This window comes from Lolium perenne, chromosome 6 (genome assembly GCF_019359855.2).
Source record: "Lolium perenne isolate Kyuss_39 chromosome 6, Kyuss_2.0, whole genome shotgun sequence".
Classification (NCBI taxonomy): Eukaryota; Viridiplantae; Streptophyta; class Magnoliopsida; order Poales; family Poaceae; genus Lolium; species Lolium perenne.
In genome coordinates, this window is record NC_067249.2 from 245,260,238 (window position 1) to 245,285,522 (window position 25,285).

The window sequence follows — 25,285 nt, forward strand, 5'->3', positions numbered from 1 at the left end:
TACTGTAAATAAATCGGTAAAGCACAATTATGTCTTCATGCTAGCACACCTCCCCTAAGTAAAGCATAAGAATGTGCTAGGCTTTTCTCATCGATTCTGAATCGCTTGGTGTGCTACGGTTTAATAAAAAAATGTTGCTGTAAATAAATCGGCAAAGCACAAGTATGTCTTCATGCTAGCATACCTCCCCTTTGTAAAGCATAAGTCTGTGGTACCACTAGCATTATTCATCAGTCTTTTTCTGGCCATGAGTTAATATTTAGCAATCGCCAATGCGATTGAGAAAATGAATCACTAATTATGTACAAAGAAAATGCATCACCAACTTTGTTTTGTGAATTTTGGCCAAAAGTGGCCGACACATTTTACCTTACTCAAAACTACCCTTGCAAGCTAGCTATGTTAGATGTTTTCTTAGGCCCTTCGTGCATACAACTATATATAGACTTGTCCGTAGTATTTGGATGAAGAGCTTATCTTTCACCGGCAACCACCGTTTTTGATTAGCCAGCTCTCTAAAGGGTGGTTTGTGTTGAACTCTTGTGCTGTGAGCATGACATAGATCGGAAGTTTGCCTGTCTGCTCATGCTGCCTTGTCCAGCAGGCTCCCAATTACCTTCCGTTTGCAAACGGACATGTAAACCAGAGGATATACAGTTCTCCGAGTGATTTTTCCTAATGAAATATGTAACCTGATCTGAGCAATGTTAGTACAACTTACTAGCTTACTCTTTCTACTGTCTGCAACAACCAACCGGCCACCATATGGCGCGGCGTGCCGCCGCGCCGATTATTGCTAGTAGCTATGTAGGGTTGGACATGTAGCTAGTCGGCACGATCGATGGCGACCAAAATCCCCCATTTCACCCTCTCGACGAAGCAACCAATGACACGCCCATCATACCCCTCCCGCTGCCGCGTGGAGCGCGTCGCGTCAGTCCCACGCACCCGCACCGACCTCTCCGCCCTCCTCCCCCACGTCTAACGCCACACGATCGCATCACCATACATACATATATCGCGGCACGGGGACCGCCCTGATTGATCACTTTCCTCTCCTCAATTCCTTCTCCGATCAGCTCGCACCCCAATTCCCCTCGCCATGGGCGGCGCCAACAGCCGCGAGGACCTCGACCTCACCTCCTCCTCCGGCGAGGAGGACGACGACGACGAGTACCAGGACGAGGAGTACGACCCGCGCTCCCCCGCCTCCGGGGCCAGTCAGCGGCTGCGGGCGGACGACCCGCTCCGGACCACCACCCCCGCCTCCATCGAGTTCCTCGACGCCAAGCTCAAGGCCCTCGATCTCAAGTACAAGAAGCCCGACAACGCCGCCAGGCTCTACCTCCACGTCGGCGGCGCCTCCGCCGACGCGCGCTGGGTGCCCGCCCTGCGCCGCGCCGTCTACTCCTTCGTCGACAAGTCCGACAGCGACCGGCCCAGGTGGGTCCTCGAGGTGGGCCCGGGCCGCCGCGTCTCGGCGCCCGTCGGGCCCGAGCTCCAGCTCAAGGCGCTCCCGGCCCAGCGCCGGGCCGACTTCGCCGCGTCGGGCTCCGTCTGGGCGCTGCGCCTCCCCGACGACGCCGCCTTCCGCCGCTTCCGGGACGAGTACGACCGCTGCCTCTTCGAGAACACCTACGGGGTCGACGCCACGGACGACGGCCGCCGGGAGGTCTTCGGGGCCGACTTCGCCGCCTGGGCGCGCCCCGCCGAGGCCGACGACGCCGTCTGGGCCGACGCCGAGGACGGCCTCACCCCTCCCCCTCCCCCCGCCACCAGGGACCTCCTCGAGGAGTTCGAGGAGGAGGCCGGCGACGGCACCGGCATCCAGAGCCTCGCGCTCGGCGCGCTCGACAACAGCTTCCTCGTCGGCGCCGCGGGCATCCAGGTCGTCAAGAACTTCAGCCACGGCGTGCACGGGAAGGGCGTCTCCGTCAACATCTCCGGCGGCCGCGGTCGCACCACCACCACCACCTACTCCACGCCCAAGAAGGCCCTCCTGATGCGCGGCGAGACCAACATGCTGCTCATGAGCCCCGGCGACACCCGCTCCAACGGCGTCCACCACGTCGACATCGAGACCGGCAAGGTGGTCACCGAGTGGCGTTTCGAGAAGGACGGAACCGACATCGCCATGCGCGACATCGCCAACGACAGCAAGAGCTCCCAGCTCGAGCCGTCCGGGTCGACCTTCCTGGGGCTGGACGACAACCGGCTCTGCAGGTGGGACATGCGGGACGCCAGGGGCAGGGTGCAGACCATCGGCACCTCCTCGGAGTCGCCGGTGCTGCACTGGTCACAGGGCCATCAGTTCTCGCGGGGCACCAACTTCAACTGCTTTGCGAGCACCGGGGATGGTTCGATCGTCGTTGGTTCCATCGATGGCAAGATCAGGCTCTACTCCAAGAGCTCCATGCGGATGGCCAAGACGGCGTTCCCCGGGCTTGGATCGCCGATTACGCATGTGGATGTTACTTATGATGGGAAGTGGATTTTGGGCACCACCGACACGTACTTGATTTTGATCTGCACCGTCTTCAAGGACAAGGATGGCAAAGACAAGACCGGCTTCAGTGGGCGGATGGGAAACAGGATCGCCGCGCCAAGGCTGCTCAAGCTCAGCCCACTGGATTCGATCTTGGCTGGGAACGACAACAAATTCCATGGTGGCCAGTTCTCATGGGTAAGTGTCGAATTCTTATTCAGTCACAGAACCTTTCAGTACCCATATTCCTGTTTGCTATGCAGAATTAATGTTTTGAATGTGCAAATATTAGCTATTCATCTAGACTTGTGTGTAGTCCTGGTTAACTGAAAATTTTAGTCAAGGTACTATGCAAGTAATTTGTTAGTGCAAGGTGTTTGCTATCCATGTTGCTGGTTTCTTTTAGTTGTAGCTTTAATTGGTTATGCCTGCATTAATCTTGTAACTGGCTATCTAGGAAATCTGTAATGGTTTAAGTACCAGTTTACAGGAAGATTCATGCACACTATCTATTTTAGGTAACAATGACTATGATACTAATTACCATATGTTGATTCGATATGGTAGCGTGATGGTTTCTAGGATAACTGACAATTTTTTATCCATCACAATTTAGCCTACATTACTTTTGGTACTGGGTCGCGTAGCTGGTAAAATGTAAGTTAAATTTGTCGTTTCACAGTACAGAAATACTGAATAAGGAAACTTGATGCCTGCCTTCACCTTGGAAAGTTACAATCGCGAATTCATAGAACAGGAATGGACTAATGAGTAGAACTATTTTATTTGACAGTGGCTAATGAGTAGAATCAACTACAGTTCATAGCAGAAATGCCTATTCAGAATAAACCCCAATCAAATCAGTCGTGAAATCTCCTCTCTGTTTTTTCATGAAACTAATTTGTGATTTGATCGCCACTGTATATAGTTTGAAATTTGTCCGTACTTCTCACGTTTTCACGGATTATAAATATGTTTCTTCAATTGGAAACAGGGTCTATAATGTTCCGGAAATAACTATTTTTTTGCAGTGTACGAATTGTTTTTTCCTGTGTGAAACCTGAATGCAGTAGTTTGTTTCTCATGTCCATTCTGTGCTTCAAAAGTTATATCCCTCAGCTCTTGTTTTTTATCTTCTGAAAATGTTCATTCGCATGCAAATGATTTCTTACATGTTCCTTAAATCTTTATATTGTCGGTAAGCATATCGCTGATGCTTGTTCCTCCTTTGGCTGTCATATTTTACAGGTTACAGAGAACGGCAAGCAAGAAAAGCATTTGGTAGCGACAGTTGGCAAATTCAGTCTCATCTGGAACTTCCACACGGTGAAGGACAGCAACCATCACTGCTACCGCGACCAGGAGGGGCTCAAAAGCTGTTACTGTTACAAGGTCGTCCTCAAGGAGGAATCCATCGTCGACAGTCGCTTCATGCACGAAAATTTCGCGACAAGCGACTCCCCAGATGCTCCTCTGGTGGTCGCCACCCCGATGAAAGTCAGCTCCTTCAGCGTTGCAGGCAGGCGCTGACCCTAGTGGTCTTATCACTCTGTGTCGTAGTGTTAGAGGTTACACGTTTCTGTGCAGCTTTGATTGTTTTCTTCCGTTGGTTTGTTACTGGGTTCTTTGTGTAGAGGTTTGTACTTGCTTGTTGACAGGGGAAGACCATTGTTTCAGAAAGAAAACTTGTCTTTCTTTGAGGGCTTGGTTCAGGTCTAATGGTGTTCGGTAAAATTGTTGGGTTGTGTGCTTAACCGTTCGGCGATAGACAGAATGTTCGCCAGATAATATCTTTGTGTTTTGAAGTTATATAAATTTTGTTGAATATTATTACCCTCTTCCCTTCTTGGTATTTCACTTCAGTACCTGCTGGATTCTCATTTTTGAGGTCAATGAATAGCAAAAGTTAACAAAAAAAATTGAGTGGCGAGCACGTAACTATGAAGCCCGATTGTTCTCTTTACTGCTGATCGTTGTTTCTGTGGAAAATCATGGAACGCATAGAATTAATTAAAATCAAACTTACATAGATCTTTACTATTAAATTGTAATAGGTGACTGTCTGGTGTCACAAACAGGCTTTAGTTTTCTGACCCAACTTCTTGGGCCCAAAATTTAGGCTGGCCCATCTGAAATCCCATCGATGCCGAGTACACAATATTTTGGTCGAGCTACAGGAAGTTGTCCCCGAGAAGATCCCGACGTGTGCGCCGAGGTGCTTCCGAGTCAGGGCCTTCCGCCTCTCGAAGAACACGTACATCACCGATCGGTTCAGCTGCACGTCTAGGCATGCCATGTAGTCAGTGGGCGCTCCTGTTGCCCGTGGTTCCCCACTTCCCCTGCCGCCAGAAAGCTGTACGCCTGAGTGGCCCGACTGCAAACACCAGCGGGAAGGACTGGGCGGGTGCTCACCTCGCCGTGCCGCAGCACGCCGCCACGTACGGCCTCCGGCTCCTGGGCGGCGAACGCATTGACGAGGAGGCCATCACCTCTCCAGAGGCTCTGGCCGTTGGCGACGAACTGCCGTGCGAACTGTGAAGAGGTTGACCCAGAGTATTGCATGCAGGGCCAATACAAATCAAATAGTACCAGTACTCGTACTGAACCTAAACCATATACACGATTCTGAAGTTATCAGTTGTAAAAGTAAATTAAAGCAGCTGATGCGAGGATCGGGAAGGAGTAGGAGCCATGGAGATTGACTGTAATGAGGTTGCGGTGGGTGCAGATAACTGACAATGGTGAGACAACAACCAATAGGCACGTCATCATCGTTGCAGCTGAGTCCTCCTCGTCACCGCAGCTCAGCTCGGCGTGGCTGATCGATCGATTAACATGTACACCATTCACGTGCTAAATGATAGCTCATTCTATTGAGCAGTTTCAATCATGCATCATTGATCTCCTATGTTAACTTATTGATCTCGTGACTAAGTTGTAATTGTGATAAGTTTATTTTGTGATTGACTATGATTGCAGTACGGCTCCTCCCATATCACCGGACAAGAACACGACAGAAGAAAGAAAAGGAAGAACTCACGGGCGGAGGCCGGCGACGAGAATCTATATATGGATTTATCCCCGACGCCGACCACGCTGGTTCTTCCAAAGACCATCCGCGAAGATCCGCTCGCGGGTGCAGGCATCACCGGCGAGAGCTAGCGCCGAAGCGAGCGTTTCCTCGCTTTCCTCGTCGGGTCAGAGCAGATCAAACCTCAACAACATCCAAATTCCTCCGCCCTCCCGTTTGTCAACCCACCCCGCGCACCACGCTCCTCATCGCTAGGATTCTATATGCTGGTGAATGAAAGATTCGCAACATGTGAATTTCAAGTTGCAGGTCCTATATGCTGGTGGTCAGTTATTGCACCTGATGCTTGCAGCCAATTACTGATGAATCGACTCGAGCTTATAGGATTGAATAAATTTTGAGCTCACCTGCTGACACAATTAAATACATGGGCACACTGCTTATACAATTAAATTGCTTGTGCTGCATGTATTTCTACTAGGTGCTTGCTGATGGTACTTTAACCTTCAGGTTCGAGCACCGTGGAGGCATAGTAAAGTATAGTTCATGTTCGTGCTAAGATTTCTCATGAAAAGATGGGAAATGGAGATGGTTCTCTGGCCGGCTAGATGAGATAGGCGATCAGCATCTGGTCGTGATCTCCGAAAGGAGACAAGAAGGTTGCTCTGTACAGTCAATACAAACAATATATTCACTAAGATTGCATTACAGGATAACACTTAGCGTACTTTGCCATAAAATAAATTAAGTAATGGCTATATTCCTCTTGTGTCCCGTCTGCATTATCGTAAAGCGATGTAACAAACGATGAGGACATTGCAAAGCTACATGCAACGACGACCAACCAATCCAAGAGGCGATGCACCGGGAGAAGGAAGGCGAGATTACGCATACTATGCCACCTTAGCCAAAGTTAGATGAAACACCAAAAAACATATGTCATCTACGAGTTGTAAGTTGTAACAAACCTATGGAGGAGCCGGACGTAGAAGGCAAGGAAAAGGCTCGGAGAAAGGCGATATTTGTGTTTTAGCAGTTGTATGCGGTTATTTCTGATCAATATTTTGTATGATTCATATTGACGCATCACGTGTTATAATATATTTATGACTTGTAATAGGTGTAGAGCCAAGTCATGGAAACAAGAAGACAAAACAATTCATTCAACTTTTTTTTCTTGAGATCCGTAGCAACGCACGGGTACTCTGCTAGTATGTGGCATACGATTATACATCTTGAAGTGTTCCGATTCACCATTGATTCATATTTTGTCTGCGAAGTAAATATTTACTGGGCTTTTGCAAGTGTTATGCCATACAGCCCAACGTGTGCCCTTTTGAATCTTACCGGGAGTAGAAATCTTATACACCGACCAGGTCGGTGCTTACCAAGAACCGCACACCTTTGTTGGGCATATGGCCCAGCCCATTTTGTTTTATTTATTCTTATTCTTTTCTTGTTTGTTATTCTGTTTTTTTTTGTTTTCCTTCTGTTTTGTTTTTTTAATTTGAAAAAGTTTAAATTTAAAAGTTATTAATATTTGTTAATATTCAAATTTTAAATTATTTAAATTTAAAATTGTTTTAACGTAAAATGTTCCATCTAAACAATGTTCGTTTTTTTAGTTTTTAAGTTATCTATCTCAATAAATGTTCAATATAAAAAACTGTTCAAATTTTGAAAAAATTCAGATTTTTGAAATGGGAAAAAAATATGAATAAACAGAAAAAATGAAACTAGGCCGGCCCAACATGCCGACCTGGGATGTGCGGTGGGTCGTACACACCGACCAGGTCAGCATATAGGAACCCCCTTTCGGGAGCTCCTATATGACGCCGAAAGGAACCACGACCTGGACCGCATCTAAGGGAGGCCCATTAGGTGGCACCATGTTTTTTTAACAATTCTTGAACTTTTATGTTAAATATTATTTTTTGACCCATATAATTGGGATGTTGGTATAAAAAATTCAAGAGGCTTAAGTTTTTTGAACTGTCAAAGTTATTCATGAGTTCAAAAGATCTTCAAATGAGATGGTAAAAATATTCGCACATTTCAAACAAATTATTTCCCAAATTAAAAAAATCTTAGTATGAGATAATCAAATGTTTGGAGAACTCAAAATAATCATTTTTAAAATCTTCAGAATAATTATAACTTATAGGATGATTTTTTTTAAAAATAAAACCAGGAAAAGAAAATACTTAAAAATAAAGAAAAAATGGAAGAAAAAGGACCAAAAATGTGAAGAAACGCAAAAAAAGGAAAAAGTAAAAGGAGAAAGACCCTTAACTGGGTGGCCTACCGTATCGTACCATCCACGTGAGCGTCTCAGCTAGGCATCAAATATAATTCGCTGCCCAAAATAGGTAACATTGTCCATCATCCAGTCACACTTAAACACGAGATCCGAATGATTCACAAATGTTGTATAAACTCTTACATATCATTTTTTCATTTGCAACATCATAGGACCTTTTTTCTATCAAAGTGTGTCAAAATCATGAAAAAAACTCAGAATTTTTTTTTAAAATACTAGCCCATGAAATTTTCTATGTATGCAACAAAATCTCCATTGCTTGCAGCAAATCGTTTGATAAAAGCATCACATGTATGCAACATGGAGACTAATGCTTGCAACAAACACACAAAACACTTACCCCCTCCGTTCCCATGGAAAGGGTGTAAATATTTATACGATTTTCTAAAAAATTAAGACTCAAAGTGAATAATATATGATACCATTCCAAAATTGTCCCTAAATAAACAGCTGTGCAGTTAGAGAACCAACCTGTGGTTGGATGGTTAGGAGGGTAGTGGCACCCCCAGCCCACCAGAGTTCAAATCCCAGATTTGACACTTTGGTGTCTCATAAAGGCGGAATATTCTTCAGTGGGAGGCGACGTTCCCGTCGACAGCGAGGCGCCCGTGGTGACTTCGTCAATCTCAAGACCCGACGGATCAGTTCTTCAACGCAGTCTCTTGGAGGTGCTCATAGGGGTAGGGTGTGCGTGTGTGCGTTCATAGGGATGAGTGTGTGCACGTATGTATGAGCGTCTTTGATTGTACTGTGTTTCGCAAAAAAAAAAAAAAAAACAGCTGTGCAGTTATGCTAAGCACTACAATTTAGGAGGGCCAGGCAATCAGGGGTCAAGGCATGCGGTACCAGCATGAATCGATGAGTTCGTTGAGTAGATGAGGAGCAAGAGAGAGGATTAATAGTAATTAGCTAGGGGTAAGTTTGGAAAGAGATCTAGTTGCATGGCTATTCTTAATTCTAGGGCTACAACTTTTACGACATTTCCTTATGGATGGAGAGAGTACCATTTGTAATAACACTCGAGGACATTGCAACATGTGGTTTGCGTATTTGCAGCATATAAAGAGATCTTGTAACTTGTTGAATGGACATAGGCAACATCGAAAATACTAACCTTTGGTTTGGGCACCGTCTTCACCATACCAGGCTCACAGGCACAATCTCCACCCTATGTGTTATCCCCTCCTTCTTGATCTATTCCCCTTTTCTGTTCCTGCCACCCCCATCACATCCCCATCATTGGCCCCTCCACCACAACCCCCGCCTTTGACGTTGCGGCATATGCCTCATGTGTCCTAGCCATGAATGGATTATGTGTCACTGATTATGAAACAAAAAGGGCAAAGAGAAATAGGGTAGTACTACAATTAGTCAGATTTTTGGAGCCCATAAGTAGAAAGCAGATGCTACATGAGTACATGACTTTTGGGGGCCATGTTTCAAGAATCAAGACCACCACATGATATGCTCGAATAAGAAAGTATAGACATCTATTCTATTATATACTAAAAGCAAAATAAGAGTCTAAAATAGAGGCGTATGGTGATTCCACGTGCGCTTAATAATCTAATCCGTTAATTTTTCGTTAACTGTAGATATTAAGGGTGGAAATTTTAAAATAGAAGATACAAAATATATGTTGATATGGGTAGGCACGTACGTGATCCACTAGCACCATCACGAGCTGATTGGTTGGGACGAAGGATTCCAAAACAGAAAAAGGCAGTCCGGCCAGACAGCCTGTACGTGTAATTCACCTAGCTTGAGAAAGAGTCCATGCCGAATACAACTTACAAACGGATCGCTAAATAGAATCCTAACTGATTTGTAATTGCTCCTAATACGTAGATCAAGTTGACTTACATGGAAAGTTATAATGGCTTCGAACCTAGGCAAATCACGTAAACTACCAGCTTAACCACGTGGCACGAATAAAAATACTAGGACATATTCCGAATACATTCACGCTACGCTATAATTCCGGCTACACGTACATGATTGTGTATGTACAAATAAAAGAAATACATAAAACATACATCAATATTGCTAATTAAAATTCAAAATCAAAAAATTGATGGGTAAATTTTGAAAACAGTACACAATACTGGGATACGTTCAAAATATATTTACACCAGACTATGCTACCAGCTATACATACATGAGTGTATATATACAAACGTTTGAAATACATCTATTTTGCAAATTAAAAATTAAAATTTAAAAATTGGATATCAAGATCTTGAGCACAGTACAAAATGGTAGGACACGGTCCAAACATATTCACTCTAGACTATGATGCGGGCTACGCATAAGTGTTGTAAATATAGTACTCGAAATACATATATATATCTCTAACTAAACTTTAAAATCTTAAAATTGATACCAAAATTTTGAAAACAGAACTTAAAGTTCAATTAAAGTTTGCATGTCTAGAGATTAAAGAAAACCCTAAAAGTGATGTCACGGGAAAAACAAAAATATTCTTTCCAAATTTTAATGTTAATCAAATTATTGCCCGTGCGTGGATTAAACATCTAGACCGTAAATTGTTGATTAACCATTTACTGTATATTTGAAGACATATTATGGCTGAAAAAGGAACATATATATTTAAAAGTTCACAAAATATCGAAGTAATGATATCTTAGCACACATGATATGATGAGACATGCATATTTCTTGCTATAGTTTAGTATTTCATTCTCCCCGAAGCTTAACTGGATGAGTGTGAGGTCCATAAACTATTAGCACAGTTTTGGTCGAATCAAAGAGATAGGTTCAGCGGTGCAAGAGCGAGGAGTCTCACTGGTAGATATCAAGAATACCAGAGAATGATGACATATACCGTAATTATTACTAAAAGTCATTATAACTGAGAGCATCTTTGTTGATAGAATGTCTCACCTATAAGGGTAACTATATTATAAATAGTATTATGCACTAACACAATCTTTTGTAGATTACACCCAATTTGACACAAAAACGACTTGGTGTCTAAAATGATTCCTTTAAACACCATGGAATAACTAGGAGCCTAACTTCAGTTCTATGTGGAAATAAGTATAACATACAAACAAGAAATAGGGTCACTATTATGGAAACTGCACAACGATCATGTCTATGAAAAAGCAAACATGATTAAAGATATTCCGTGCGGATGTAATATTTATTTACATAACATCTTTGGTGGTTGTAAAATTATATGATTTGTTATCGACATAATATGAATATACAAGATTCCAAATAAGTACAAAGAAGATCGATAGATAACTAAAGAGTGAAGATGTTGCCCTCGCATTTGCGAGGGCCCTATATGTGGGTGTATATTTTATAAATAGCATAACATTCATTATTCCACAAATGTATGTTGGTTATGGTACTATTCAACATAGTATAGACATCGGCTATAGAATCAAAGTGTTGATGCTCAACCTTCTAGCATTAAGATATACGAAAACTTAAATTTATTGCAAACACATCCTTAAAGATGAAGCCCTCGCATCCGTGAGTTGCTAGTTTCTTATAAATGCAAGAAAATACATATATGGAATTGAAAACATTACACAAAACGATCAGAACTATTTGGATAATCGATCAGAACTATCCGTCAGCTGCTTCGGGAAAGCGCCGAGACGTGGCGCCTCCAACGCGCCCAGTACCTGCACACGTTCGGCTTCTCTTCATGGGCTAGTCACTAGTCACCAGCTTCCGCCGACCAACCTGCTCATGCAAGCACACGTAGCACCTACCGTGGCACCTGATCAATCCCAACACCAATCCCTATCCTCTCGCATCGAACCGCTTATAAAATGGCCTTCCGCCATCACCTGCTTACACAAACACAACCAAGAGTTGCAAGCACACTAAACACAACTAGGTTTCTTTGTTAAAATCAGCTCATCACCTGTGTGCAAAGATGGAGTACCAGGGACAGCAGGGTCAGGCGACCAACCGCGTCGACGAGTACGGCAACCCGGTCGCCGGACACGGTGGCGTCATTGGAGGGCACGGCGGAGGCGCCGGCGCCGGCGGGCATTTCCAGCCCATGAGGGACGAGCACAAGACCGGCGGGATCCTGCACCGCTCCGGCAGCTCCAGCTCCAGCTCGGTACGCGTATATATACTTCTCCAAAATACAGTACTTGCATAGTCGCGTACTTGTATACATATGTATCTCGGTATCATTTTGTACTGATGTGAAGTAACAACGCTGATAATTTGCTCTCCCGGTATATATGTAGTCTGAGGATGATGGCATGGGCGGGAGGAGGAAGAAGGGCATCAAGGAGAAGATCAAGGAGAAGCTGCCCGGTGGTGACCACCGTGATCAGCAGCAGGCCACGGCGGCCGGTGGGACATACGGACAGCAAGGGCACACTGGGATGGCTGGCACCGGGGCCACGGGCGGCACCTACGGGCAGCAGGGACACACCGGAATGACCGGCACGGGAGCGCACGGCACCGGCGAGAAGAAGGGCGTTATGGACAAGATCAAGGAGAAGCTGCCTGGCCAGCACTGATGAGCTAGCCCCGCGGCCGTTACTTCTCAGAGTTGAGGTGCCAGTCGGCCAACCTGTGTAGAACAATAAGAATAATAAGATGTAAGCGAAACAATAAAATTTCCACGGAAGCAGGTGAGCTGGTTCACTTGCTCGGGTGTGTGTGTGGAAGCTAGTATCCAGGGTCCCGTTTACAACCTGTACCTGTACGTATTACTTTGGTTGAATTCTGTATGTAATCGGAAATCACAGTCTAAACGGATGATTTTAGAAGTGAACTCATCAAATCAGAATCGGATAAAATAAAACAAAGGCTCATCAATTAGAGTAGATGCGCTGGTAAAATTCGTTGTATCCTCGGTACTCATCGTGGCCTTCTTTCCAGAGCGCCCACCGCCACCCCTCCCTCCGTCTCGTCCCCCTCCCCTCCGTCGCGGCGATCTCTGGAGTGTTATGGTCACGTCCCCTTCGTCGTGGCGATCACTGGATAGCCAGGAGATTCACGGCCCCGTACTCCACGTCGCAGCCCCCTCTCGTCTATCGCGGGGATCGCCAAGAGAGTCACAGACCCGCCCCCTCCGTCGCGGGGATCGGCCTTAGTGCCGCTGGGATCATCGGGATCGCCGCGAGCATCCAGCGCCCTACTTGACGAGCGCCGCCTGAGATCACGACGGACACATCTCTACCTCCTCGTCAACAGTAAGCTCCGATTCATCAAAAAACATTATTCAAGGGAGAAGGGGCTACTAAAGCATAATTGGGCACATTTGTCTATAAATTTATTCAAATGTCTAGATTGGTAGACATGTCGCTTGAGTACAATATTGGCACAACATGGTTCATTTTCTTTGTAACTCAGCCGACTTGGTGCTCCGTTGGAATTTTCTGTGCGTCTGTTAAATTCAAGCTCAAATAGTCCACATAGTTCTGAATGCACCATTTGATCAATGTTGCTTACTTGATTCCATATGAAACTGGAATAATGATTTAAGTAAATATGGTTTCCTTGTATAGTTATTGTCTGTTTAACTTAGAGACTGAAAGTAACAGGCCTGATCCCATGGCTATCTAGGTCTATGCCTTTTGCTCTGCTAGGCTGCTAGCCATCAGGTTCACTCTTATGAAATCCTCAGTCCCTCTTATGAAATCCTACCTGGAGGATTCTAAATATATACTTCAGATAACCTGAGCACTAGCAGTGGCCAATCTGGGGTAAGACTAGTAGTAATATCAAAAAATTTGAAGTCAGTGTCACATGCCTTAAAGTCTACAAGTAGTCTGTGGGCAAGGCATTCTGAAAGATATAGATGCTTTGTGCACATCAGTTTCCAGCATGTGCTTGCTAGCATTGTATTAAAATTTTGTCATTCTCTTTAGCGGCTTTTGGATGGGGTTTTCTGCCAGCTCTATTTGTAATACCAATTAATGGGTCTAATATAGCTCCTCTTGCAGATCAACGCATATAAGAAGAGCAAACTGTGCTTCGGGCTGTTATAAAGTGTGTCGAGGACAACAAACTCGAAGCTGAGTTCCCATTGAAGGATCTTCGGACATGGCTGAAAGAATTTGAGAAGGCCAAGACATTAGTGATGATGATGGAGAACTAAAGTATCTTACAATGGTTATGCCACCAATTCTTGGATAATATACAAGCTTGCTGTTTGAAGTTCAGTAAAGCTCTGTTGGAGTGTCAAGTTCTACCGAGATGCAATTTGATGGAGCTGGAATGTGGAACAATAGGTTGAATCGGAGTTAGATGGTCCAGAATAGTCTTCGGCACTTTGCAATTGAGGTGTATGTTCACATGAAATGCAAATGTACTGCTAAGTTTGTTCTAAGGCAGCGAAAGAAAAACCTGAATTTCCTGTACAATGTCCCCTGTTTTTCCAGTGAATTTCCTGTACAATTTCCTCAGTATGTACTGCAAAATTTGTTATCAGAATTTCCTCAATATGTACTGGGTGTTATTGTACATATTATCAAGATGTTGTTATCTATGAATATTACAATTTCCTCGCAACATCTGGTTTGTGACATGTCCATTTGTTGTTTATATTTTTCCTGCCAACATCTATATTGTTCCTGTCAATCCATTTGCACACATATCAGCTACACACACAGATATTTTCTCCTGTCAAGTTTTAATTCATTTGTTCATGTTAAAATCATACCAATCCCCTTGTTTTATTTCACAACAGCTGCACACACACGTACATAGATAAATTGACAGATGGCACACACGCTCACACAGATAGTTTTATTTCACAGAACACACATAGAGAGATTTCTATGAAATTGCCAGGTACAAATCCCCTTGTTGACAATGCTGCCTGCTGCTACATCATGCACTACTGCAGAAACGACAACTACTAAGAGATTTCCAAATCTCCAGTGCTTGTTCTTCAGATAGCAGTGCACACTTCTGCTTCAGTAAACCTCCACGGTGGCCGTGCAGACTTCGCCCGTTCTGCCTACAACGCAGCCACCCGCACCTCCCCTCGCCGGCCTCGTCCAATGCCGCCGCTCCTCCCCGCGCTGGGCGCCTCGGCCGCTTCGCTTCGCTCCGTCGCCGTCCCCTTTACCCCACGCTTCCCTCCATCATGGAGATCGCCCGGAGAGACCCTCCGTGGACGCCTCCTCCGCCGCTTCACTCCATCGCCATCCCATCCCCTCCGTTGCGGGGATCGCCGGGAGAGACCCTCCGTCCCCTCCACTCCGCCACAGGGATCGCCGGGACAGACTGCTCGAGAGTGAGCGAGATGAGGGACAGAGGTTGAGAGAGTGCGAGAGTGGATCCGTGAGGTTCACAGAAAATTTGTTGAGAATAATAGGATGTCAGCTCTACGATGTGTGCATATACGATCAATTTCAATCGCTGCTTTAAGATTTGTGTAGTCTCATCAGATGATTCGACCACTTAAAAAGACGTTTTTCTTTTATAACGTTCGTAGAATCTTTACTATTAAATCTGGATCGGTCTGGTAGGTCGTACGTCGTCCCTTGCGCTCGCGAGAAAAAAGATAGCCGTCTCCTCGTCTGAACCGAAAGATGCTAAAACAAATCTTTACGGTCCGTACTAGCTTCATGACAGTAAAACAGAGGGGCAGGAGGCTGGCGCGCGGACGCGGCCGTGAGGGAGACGCGGTGGCGGTGGCGGTGGCGTTGGCGGCGTTGACCCGCGGGGTGGTTGGCTGGTGGTGGCAGCTGGGCACGCTGGAGATTGGCGCGCGCGATGTGGGAATTGCGTGAGGGCCGCGTGCAGCGTGGTACTGCAGGAGGCAGGCGAGCTGGGGCTGGCACTGGATGGCGCCCGCGTGGAGCGGCCGGCGGCGGAGATAGCGCGCCGGCGGCGATGCGGCTCGAGGATATGTCGAGGCGGCCACAATTCGCGGAGCATCTGGACAATGGGGTGGCTGGTAGTACATCGCCACGATACGAGGAGCTATGCAACCTTGGTCGTGCCTCTCCCAGCTCGCTGATAGGGATGGCCGCCGCCGTCGCCGAACTCTGAAGCCATCCAGATTCAGTCGGAGGAGCTCTGAAGCCATCCAGATTCAGTCGGAGGCCAATCCAGTCGGAGGTCGTTCGCTACTGCTCACGTCTTGCCGGCCGGCCGGAACCCGAACGAACAACGCACGCCCGTCGCTGGCGAAGGCTTTCTCTTCTTGGCAAGCTAGAACATTCGGCACTGGATTGGGACTGTATTTTTACGGGGGATTGATCGATTGGTTCTGTGGTATACTTCTTTGTGGGTGCGGTGAATTAAAGGCACGGGAAGATGCGGTGTTGTTGCTAGCATTAGGCAGATTACTGCTCAACAAAGAAGAAAAAAATCAAGCCAAGATGACGACGATTTATGAACACACCGCATGTATTTTCAGATCCTGATGAGCCAGCTCCACCTGCTTGTCTCGTCACCCTATAATCGTAAGTGCAAGCTGAACCTGCGTAAGGAACCTTGAGTATATGGTATTGTTCTCATGGAGTAAGCTGTTTCCTGTTCTGATTATTGAACCGAAGTTATCGTACGGAGTATTATTTTTTTCTAGGGTATGAATAGATTGTGTTCCAGGCTGTAGAATGAGAACAGGCTGGCACGTGAAGTGCAGGCAACCACCAATTTTCTCCACTACATGGATAATTGACAACTACTTGGTATATGCTTTAGTTCGTACAAATCTTGCCAAAGTTCCACCTCAGCTAATTTTAGTTCTGAACCGCTAAACTAAAGTAATGTGCACACAATATAGCGGATTAAATTATTTATTATAAAGTTTAGATATGAACTATGCCATATTATGGAGTCAACATGGAGAGACAATTTAAATTGTTGATCTATGCACTTGACACATCTTTCCTCTTTGGCCGAATGCAATCTTTTTTTCTAAAGTATTTCATATATAGTATACATATTTATTTAATTTTGGCATTGTGTCTTTCTATTTTTTATCTTTTATTTATAAAGAGCTAACTTTGTTCCACAAACTGTGGTAGGTACTATTGCAGGTTGGGAGGTGGCGTTTTGGCACACGCGTGCATATGCACCCATTATAGAAAATAATAAAAAAACAATTTTAAAAATGTCAAAAAAATCTGACATAAAAATTTTGGTATACATCGTGACATTCTATGTTCGTTCACAAGTTTTCGTGGAAAAACAACATTTTATGTGGTGTGTACAAAAAAGACAAAAAAATGTCATGTACATAGTCGTGTTACAGCATCAAAATTTGTCTTTTTTACATGAGCCACAGAAAAATGTTTTTTCTTTTGAAAACTTGTATACCAACATAAAATGTCTAGATGTACATGTAAAAATTTAGTTTATAATTTTTTAATACTTTAAAATGTGGATTCACATAATGGGAGCATATGCTCCTATGAGCCAAAGTGCATTTCCCTGCAGGTTGGGACTTCTTTCCTCTTTGCCCAGGTGAAATTCTGCAGCAAATAAGCATAACAAATAAAAAAATGCAACTAGCACACCACAAGAACAAGGAGAACGCGGAACAACGAGAGAGCGCGGGGCATGCCTGATTGATCTCAGACTCCATAGAGTCATGCTAGGGGAGGAGGACACCGTCTAAGTGACGGAAGGAGGACAAAGATGACACGAATATGTCGACATCAACATGAATTTGGTGGCAACGCGTAGCAAGGCACGGGCACTTTTGCTAGTATATTTAGGTTCCGGTCCTACCAATTTTGGTTCCGGTCCCATAATTTTGGTTCCATCAGTTTGGTTCCGTCTAATTACCACCATCAGATCGGAGCGGATAGACGGTTATTAAAAATACCAACCATCCTAAAACTTGTAATATGTAATACATAAATCATGTGGTATTGGCTCTATGTATATGCTCTGTTGTTGAAGTTCTTATACTCCGTATTATATCGTCCTTCTACCTAAGGGATGTGCAGTACCGAGTTATAATGTCAGATGAGACAAACATGCTGTTCTTTTTTTTTTTGTTCACTGTTAAAAAACTAGGCCGATTCAGCTACTAGGCCAATTAATCTCTATTAGAAAACCTGATCATGTTAATTATTATTAATTATTATTAATCTTTTGCGTTAATCCTTTAGTCCGATTATGTTTTCGATTAACTACTACACTTTGTTACAAAAGTTACAAAAATTTCAATACCGCTACCCCTCCCTGATAAAGCGGGTTTTGTGAAACTCCCATTTAATTACAGCCTAGATTAGATCGATTTTCACTGTCGCCGTGAGGAGCTCGAAGACGCCTTCAATAGGTTGGGACGCCTTCAATAGGTTAAATGATCAAAGCGTAAGATGAGTTGTATCATAGGTAGGTGGTGGGAGAAAATGAACCTCAAAGGTGAGAGGATGGGTTGTATCATAGGTAGGTGGTGGGAGAAAATGAACCTCAAAGGCGAGAGGAGAAAAAGTGGAAGAAATGAATGCAGCTTCAGCTAGTGGATCCTAATTCACTCGTGATCTTGAAGATTAGATAACGGAGGAGACATGATCTTGAAGATTAGATCACGGAGGAGAAACGTACATGTTTTTTTTTCTAAAATTTTAGACTTTACAGAAGTAGGAAAATATATATAGAGGCTCGTATACTATTATTTTTCTTGTATAAACTGTTTTAAGTGCTAATTTATGTAGGTTGCGCGGGTTAATAGTTGATCGATTAAATCAGTTAATCGTTCGAATTTCGATTAGTCTCTACTCCCAAACTGATCGAGCAGTTAACGATTACCGATTTCCTTAACATTGTTTTTTTAACAAGACGACACATTGTATGTTGTATATTGGTTAAAAGATAAACAATGTTTTCCATCGATGGAAAATATTTGGGAAATAATTGTGTACAACAATGATCCGATTGATATTCTGAATGTTAAGTATAAAAGGTTTAAGAAGTATTTAAAATGGTGAGGGTCAAACTTAATTGGGAATAATAGGAAGAGAAAAAATGAGCTGAAGGAAGAACTTGCATGCTTGGAGAGAGTACGGGGAGGGGAATGATTTATCTCATGAAATGTTTACTAGGAAAACTCATAGCAGTGGAGTTGCGAAAGTTATTCCGAAGAAGAATGGCAATGATTATAAAAATCCGATGAAAGATGGATTTTGGAAGGTGATCAAAATACCAGCTAATTTCGGTGTGTAATGGTAGACAAAGAAAAAAAAGAGTTTTATCGTTGAAGGATAGAGAGGTAAATATTGAAGGAACTCATAATCTCTTGGCACATGCAAGATCATTTATAAAATCTAATCCAGATCCTGGTAGTATAATGGAATGGAAAACTCTAATGATATGTGGGATGACACTGCGAAACTTTAATCATAGTATCTCTACTGAATTCGATCAATATTATTGGGAAGTGGTTAAATATGACATTGTTAGGAACTTTGTTGCCTTTCGTGTTGGAACCTTAGATGTTAAAAGACTCAACCATGGTATTACAATGTTGTTACCAAAAGTATTTGGAGCAGACAAAATTACCCATAATAGACCCATTTCGGTAACTTTGGGTGGAAATAATAAAAATCTATGCAGACCTTTTTCTATAGAGGAGATGCAAAAATGCTTTTTTCGATGAATGTGAATCTTGATCTTGGTCCAATAAAAATATTCCTATTATATTATATCAACATTGCTGATAAGTGGTTAACCATGACATTGCCAGGATTTTTAGTGTATTTCATGCTGGAACCTTGGGAGCTAATAGGCTCAACTATGGAATTATACGTTCGTTAGCAAAAGCATCCGGAGTAGATAAAATTACACGGTACTTTGGAAATCAGGTTAGAACCTTATGCTCACAATGTTTTCAATGCTAATTAAAATGCACTTATTAAGAAAAGGATCTTATCTTTGCAAGAAATTTAGCATCATACTCATGTGAAAAAATATGTTGTGATCATGTTGAAGTTGGACTCCAAGAAGGCATACAATAAGGTGAGGTGGGACTTCATGATGAGTTGCCATGTAATTAAGGGTTTTTGTGATATTTGTTGTGGATGTATGCAAAAAAATTCTCTATGATGGGACTATTTATGTGAAGTTGAGCAAAAAGTGTGAACCTTATTTCAAAAGCTAGAAGGCGGTACGAGAGGGTGACCCTTTGTCGGCTGCTCAGTTTAATTTAGTTGATAAGTGTACAACAAAGATGATCATTAATGCCCATAAGAATGGACTGCTTGTGGGCCTCATTCGTGGTATGGTGTTTCCTAGTGATGATTCACTATCTACAAGCAATGCACATCCAAGTGTTTTAAATTTTCTACCATTTTATGAACATCATATCTAGATCATAATTTAATGCCATGCTAGTTTAAATATATATCAAACAATATTTAGATTTTATAAAAAAAACTATAGGGTGCATATTTAGTTTTAGATATTCCCAACCAAAATTTTCTCTTATCCATACTTTTTATATGAACTGTAAAGTTATAGTAGTACTTAAATATCCATTTTAGTACTTATAGACCATTTTCTAGGTACATGCATTAAATATGTGTATTTTTTTCACTCATATCATGATAAATGCATAAATTAATTACGAACACATACATATTTGATTCTCTATAAACCAATACAATAATGTGAGACTATTAACACAATTAAAGGTAAACTACTTGAAGTCTAAGCAAATAAGGAATATTTTTCTTCAAGATTTTTCTCAAGTTTTGCACTTTATACCCATGGGAAGGGGTAGAGGGTTTATAATAATTGTTTGTATCATTGATTATGGTTGCATGTATGAATACATGGGGGTGGGTGTGGGGGTGCTCTCATGATATTTGTACTTAATAATATATGAAATTAAATGTAAGTTCATTCATGAATGTATATACCGTGAAGAAGTTGGCTATGAATCTACTCACATCAAATGCTTTAGTAGTATTTAATGCTAATGCAACCGGTTTTGATAACGTCAAGTATCTTTGTTGAAATTTGATGCATTTAAAACAACCTCAAGTATAAAATATACTCTCAAATAAACTACACACTTTTTGAAAATTAATTTTATTAACCCTCTTATTGAGATTACCTTCAATGCCAAACTGCGGAAGCTTGAAAGTGCATGTAGCCAAAAAGTGTGGTCTTAAATCCCTATGTACCAGTGATTATATTATATTTTAAAAATATTCCATCAGTGAAGAATATCGGGTGGATTAAAAACGTATAACATAAGTAAAATATATGCATTGAGACTTAGTAATGAATGGCATTATTCACCCTAGTTGTACCACTATATTACTATTTTTTACTTTTAGTTATCGCACAATTACCACGTAAAATAGTACTTTAGATATCAATATATCTAGTTTTTGACGGGAATTCACTTTTGATCCATGTGTATATGCCCCCTTTTCCTAATTTTTCATAATGATGAAAAATTTAGGAAAATATGTGCCCATATATCTCCACATTCTATGTGGGCACATAATATTTCACGGAAAAAACGATAATGTGCGGAAAGACAAAAAAAGTCTCATGAAAAACCTTATTTTGGTATCAAATTGTCTTTTGTACACAAGTTGCAAAAAAATCATTTTTTCCTTGAAATGACTATGTGAGCATGTAGGATACAGAGATATATGTTTCCAAAAATGTTTATAATTCACTTCAAATAAAAGGAGCATATCCATCCAAAGAAGTTCATTATCTTTTTTTCCGCTAGATGATACTTTGAATTTTGCCACATTTTGTTGGATTCATTTGTATTGCTTAGATCACCTCATTTAGCAAGATTCAATTGTAATGTGTTTCTTTTGACACATTTACAATATGGAAAGACTCCGTACTATGATATTTTCATTTTATATAATTGATAAATATGTACATAACATTCATAGTTCTTACAAGCTCATATAGTATCTATCCACGACTACATGCCTTCTTTAAGGCTAGGTTTAGTTCTATGCATTGCCAGAGTAAAAAAAAAAGCTTTAAATCTAGCAATGCATCAAGTGATGTATGCCAATTGTAAGTTGTAGTTGTTCATAGCAACTTGTTGCGAGATACATAAGGTAAAATTACAACTAGGATGCCCGAGGTCAAGGCAAAAGAGGGATAACAAAGCAAAGAAATACTCACCTGTAATTTGTGTCTAATTGTGTTTTCTCTGAACTTCGTGTGTAAGTAAGTATTACTTTTCTTATGTAGAAAAATATAGTTTTATTAGCACAAATTTCATGAAATTTGTACGCGCTATTTTTGGTAGTTTGAACTAAAGCCAAATATTATATATTATGCATTTAAGTTCTACGAGAGAGGACAACTATATTTTCTGAAAATTATAGACGGCATAATATAATGGACGCACATGCTGATGTCAGGATGTCACCCACTCATCCTAGTATTTGTGGGACGTGAATAATTTGTGAGATGGGCAATGGGATGTGAACAAAATAATTTTTGGAGTAGTAGATAAACATTTTTACCCATAAACAATTGTTCTGTATTGAATGAAAAATTATTTTGTACTGGATGAAAAATTTCTGAGTAACTGTAAGATCAACATGAATCAAGAGACAAATCCAATGGCTACAAAGTCAACTAACACACTTGTTAAAACTTCCGAAACTTAAAATTATCAAAACTGATAGAATATTGCCCATCTCGCCACCGTGCTAGTTACATAGACAATGCGAGCTATCGGTCACCTGTCCATGCTTCCAGAAGGAGCCGAGACGTGGCGACTTCGTCCGACGCGCCGACTATCTGCACACGCCCGGCTTCTCGTCGTGGGCGAGTCAGCAGTTACGGGCTTTCCGCCTACCAACTCACACGTAGCGCCCTATCGTGGCGCTTGATCGATGCAACAGCGATGCCTATCCCAGCTCCTCAAGCTGCTTATAAGTATGTCCTCGGCCATCACTGCTTACACAACAAACACAGCTACTTATCGCAGTGTACTAAACAAGACGTACTAGCTAGATTTCGTGAGGTAAAATCAGTGCAATATCACTTGTGCAAGATGGAGTACCAGGGACAGCACGGTCAGGCGACCAACCGCGTCGACGAGTACGGCAACCCGGTCGCCGGACACGGCGGCGTCATTGGAGGACACGGAGGGGGCGTCGGCACCGGCGCCAAGGTCGAGCAGAAGGCCCGCGGGATCCTACACCGCTCCGGCAGCTCAAGCTCCAGCTCCAGCTCGGTACGCGTATTATACTTGCTGACTTGCTTTAGTTGTGCCGTATTCGTCAATATTTTGTTCTCCGAATAACACAATATGATTATTACTTTCAGTCTGAGGATGATGGCATGGGTGGGAGGAGGAAGAAGGGCATCAAGGAGAAGATCAAGGGGAAGCTCCCTGGTGGCCACAAGAACCAGCAGCAAACCGCCGCTACCGGTGGCGCCTACGGGCAGCCGGGTTACACTGGGGTGACCGGCACCGGGGTGCATGGCACCACCGCGCCCATGGGTACCTACGGACAGCAGGGTCACACTGGGGTGACCGGCACCGGGGCGCATGGCACCACAGCCACCGGCGGCGCTTACGGGCAGCAAGGGCACACCGGAGTGACCGGCACGGGGACGCATGGCACCGGAGAGAAGAAGGGCATCATGGACAAGATCAAGGAGAAGCTGCCTGGCGGCCACGCTGACCCGCAGCACACCACAGCGACCGGTGGCGCCTATGGGCAGCCGGGTCACACTGGAATGACCGGCACCGGGGCGCATGGCACCACGGCCCCCGGTGGCGCCTATGGGCAGCAGGGTCACACTGGAATGACCGGCACTGGTACGCACGTCCCCACAGCCACTGGCGACCCTTACGTGCAGCAGGGACACACCGGAATGGCTGGCACAGGGACGCATGCCACCGGCGAGAAGAAGGGCATCATGGAAAAGATCAAGGAGAAGCTGCCCGGACAGCACTGAGAGCCTGAGTCCCGCGCCCGCTGCTTGTGAGAGTTGAGCTGCCAGCCGGCCACCGTTGCAGAATAATAAGATACTCATCATGGATGTATCAGTGAGCCTAGCTCACTTTGTTGTTTGACCCTTTGAGGTGAATTTTTAGTTCCCGTGGGTTCTCACTTTTACTTGTAGGGACTTCGCACGGTTTTGTATACTTGGATTGTATGCTTTCATATGGACAAACGGACAGACATTGCAAATATTTGACATACGGCCATTTTACTTATCACGCATTGTAAATTCCAAAACCTTGCAAAAATCCGAGAGTTTTTTCTTTCTCTCAAGCTCCATTGATCTTGCTATTTTAAAAAATTGGAAATAATTCTTACGAGTCTAAAAAATTAAAATAACATCCATGTGTAGCCAGTGGTGTAAAAATATCAATTTCAAATACTTTGTATTATAGTCTACAGAAAAAATGAAGAAAATGTGAATCAAAGTGTGCATATTCTCAAATCTTCGATTCTAACGGATTTTCCATTTTTATGTGTCCATAATAAAAAGAATTCCATCTTCCGATTTTGCATGCTTGTAGGCCATATCATGATATTTTTTAAGAATTACTAGGAAATTAGCCCGTGCGTTGCTCCTGGTTATTTTTATTAAATACAAATCTTTTCGAGAATATTTTTTAAAATACTTTTTTTAATGAAAATGCTGTGTCAAATTTTTATTTTCAAAAGTATTACACCTGTATCTATGGGTTGCAGCAAAAGGTAGAAATCGTTCTGGCCTGCAGCGATCGGAAGGGCCTAGCCCACATCCCTTGGGCAAATTCTCACTATCGCTTTAGCTGTACACGATATGGGCTATCGTTATGAACCTGTGTGACAAGTACCGTCATCTTCTTGCCCCTCCCCAACAGGGGCTGCTCGGCGGGTGAGCTTGCGATGCACAACCTTCCAATGTTCAGCCTCGAGAATAAGGACCCTCGAGACCTCTCTCCCCTCCTAGCGCCTCACCTCATCCTCACTCTCTCTGGCTTTCCTCCTGAGCTTTTCGAAACCCTAACCAGTTCCGCCGCCTATTGCCACCGCTAGACGTCTCCACGTGGCCCTGAAGCTCCGTCGTGTCGTTCTCCGTCTCCCTATCTAAGGAATGGAAGCCATGCTCTTCTAGTTGTCACCTTTCTACGCGTCTTTACCACCTCCATCTGTCGACCATGTCGTTGATTCGGTCAATCTGACACTCTTCGGCCGCTTCATATGTTCTTTCGCGTGGCCACCCCATCCTCCCGGTGCTCTCTGTTCGTTCGCGTGAGCATTAGCCCCCCCCCCCCCCCCCCCCAACTTGCTTGCTCGATGCATACCCCTGCAGTAACGTCATCCCGAAGCTACCACGATGCCCATTGTCACTGCCCAGCCACCATGATAGATTTGAACTGTTACTAAAAAATTCTTATATGTGCTCGCAGCAATCTGCAAGCTATTTTGTTTGTCTACACCTGATTGCCCACAGGTAGGCACGTGTTTCTAAAAAACACGTGCTAGCTTCATCTGCTACGGCCGAGTCCCGTCTTTCGTGTACCGTGGGT

At 43.5% G+C, this 25,285-nt stretch overlaps 3 protein-coding genes across 3 annotated transcripts; all 3 read left to right on the top strand.

Annotated features, from left to right (window-relative positions):
- Positions 1-1,022: 1,022 nt before the first annotated feature.
- On the top strand, positions 1,023-4,315 carry LOC127305621 (protein CYPRO4). Its single transcript, XM_051336121.2, has 2 exons — positions 1,023-2,683; positions 3,734-4,315. The coding sequence occupies exons 1-2, from the start codon at positions 1,103-1,105 to the stop codon at positions 4,013-4,015; spliced, it is 1,863 nt and encodes a 620-aa protein (XP_051192081.1). The 5' UTR covers positions 1,023-1,102; the 3' UTR covers positions 4,016-4,315.
- Positions 4,316-11,675: 7,360 nt separating this feature from the next.
- Positions 11,676-12,593, top strand: LOC127305620 (dehydrin DHN4). The gene is made up of 2 exons (XM_051336119.1): positions 11,676-11,944; positions 12,078-12,593. Exons 1-2 carry the CDS (start codon positions 11,753-11,755, stop codon positions 12,354-12,356), a joined length of 471 nt encoding a protein of 156 aa, XP_051192079.1. The 5' UTR covers positions 11,676-11,752; the 3' UTR covers positions 12,357-12,593.
- A 10,120-nt stretch (positions 12,594-22,713) lies between these two features.
- On the top strand, positions 22,714-23,953 carry LOC127305619 (dehydrin DHN3). Its single transcript, XM_051336118.2, has 2 exons — positions 22,714-22,984; positions 23,077-23,953. The coding sequence occupies exons 1-2, from the start codon at positions 22,802-22,804 to the stop codon at positions 23,713-23,715; spliced, it is 822 nt and encodes a 273-aa protein (XP_051192078.1). The 5' UTR covers positions 22,714-22,801; the 3' UTR covers positions 23,716-23,953.
- Positions 23,954-25,285: the final 1,332 nt, after the last annotated feature.

What these genes read in the sequence shown, in the direction of transcription:
- LOC127305619 (XM_051336118.2), top strand. Translation starts at nt 22,802, where the DNA reads ATGGAGTACCAGGGACAGCACGGTCAGGCGACCAACCGCGTCGACGAG. An exon ending in CAAGCTCCAGCTCCAGCTCG is followed by an intron (nt 22,985 to 23,076) that starts GTACGCGTATTA and finishes TATTACTTTCAG; the next exon opens with TCTGAGGATGATGGCATGGG.
- LOC127305621 (XM_051336121.2), top strand. Translation starts at nt 1,103, where the DNA reads ATGGGCGGCGCCAACAGCCGCGAGGACCTCGACCTCACCTCCTCCTCC. An exon ending in ATGGTGGCCAGTTCTCATGG is followed by an intron (nt 2,684 to 3,733) that starts GTAAGTGTCGAA and finishes CATATTTTACAG; the next exon opens with GTTACAGAGAACGGCAAGCA.
- LOC127305620 (XM_051336119.1), top strand. Translation starts at nt 11,753, where the DNA reads ATGGAGTACCAGGGACAGCAGGGTCAGGCGACCAACCGCGTCGACGAG. An exon ending in GCAGCTCCAGCTCCAGCTCG is followed by an intron (nt 11,945 to 12,077) that starts GTACGCGTATAT and finishes GTATATATGTAG; the next exon opens with TCTGAGGATGATGGCATGGG.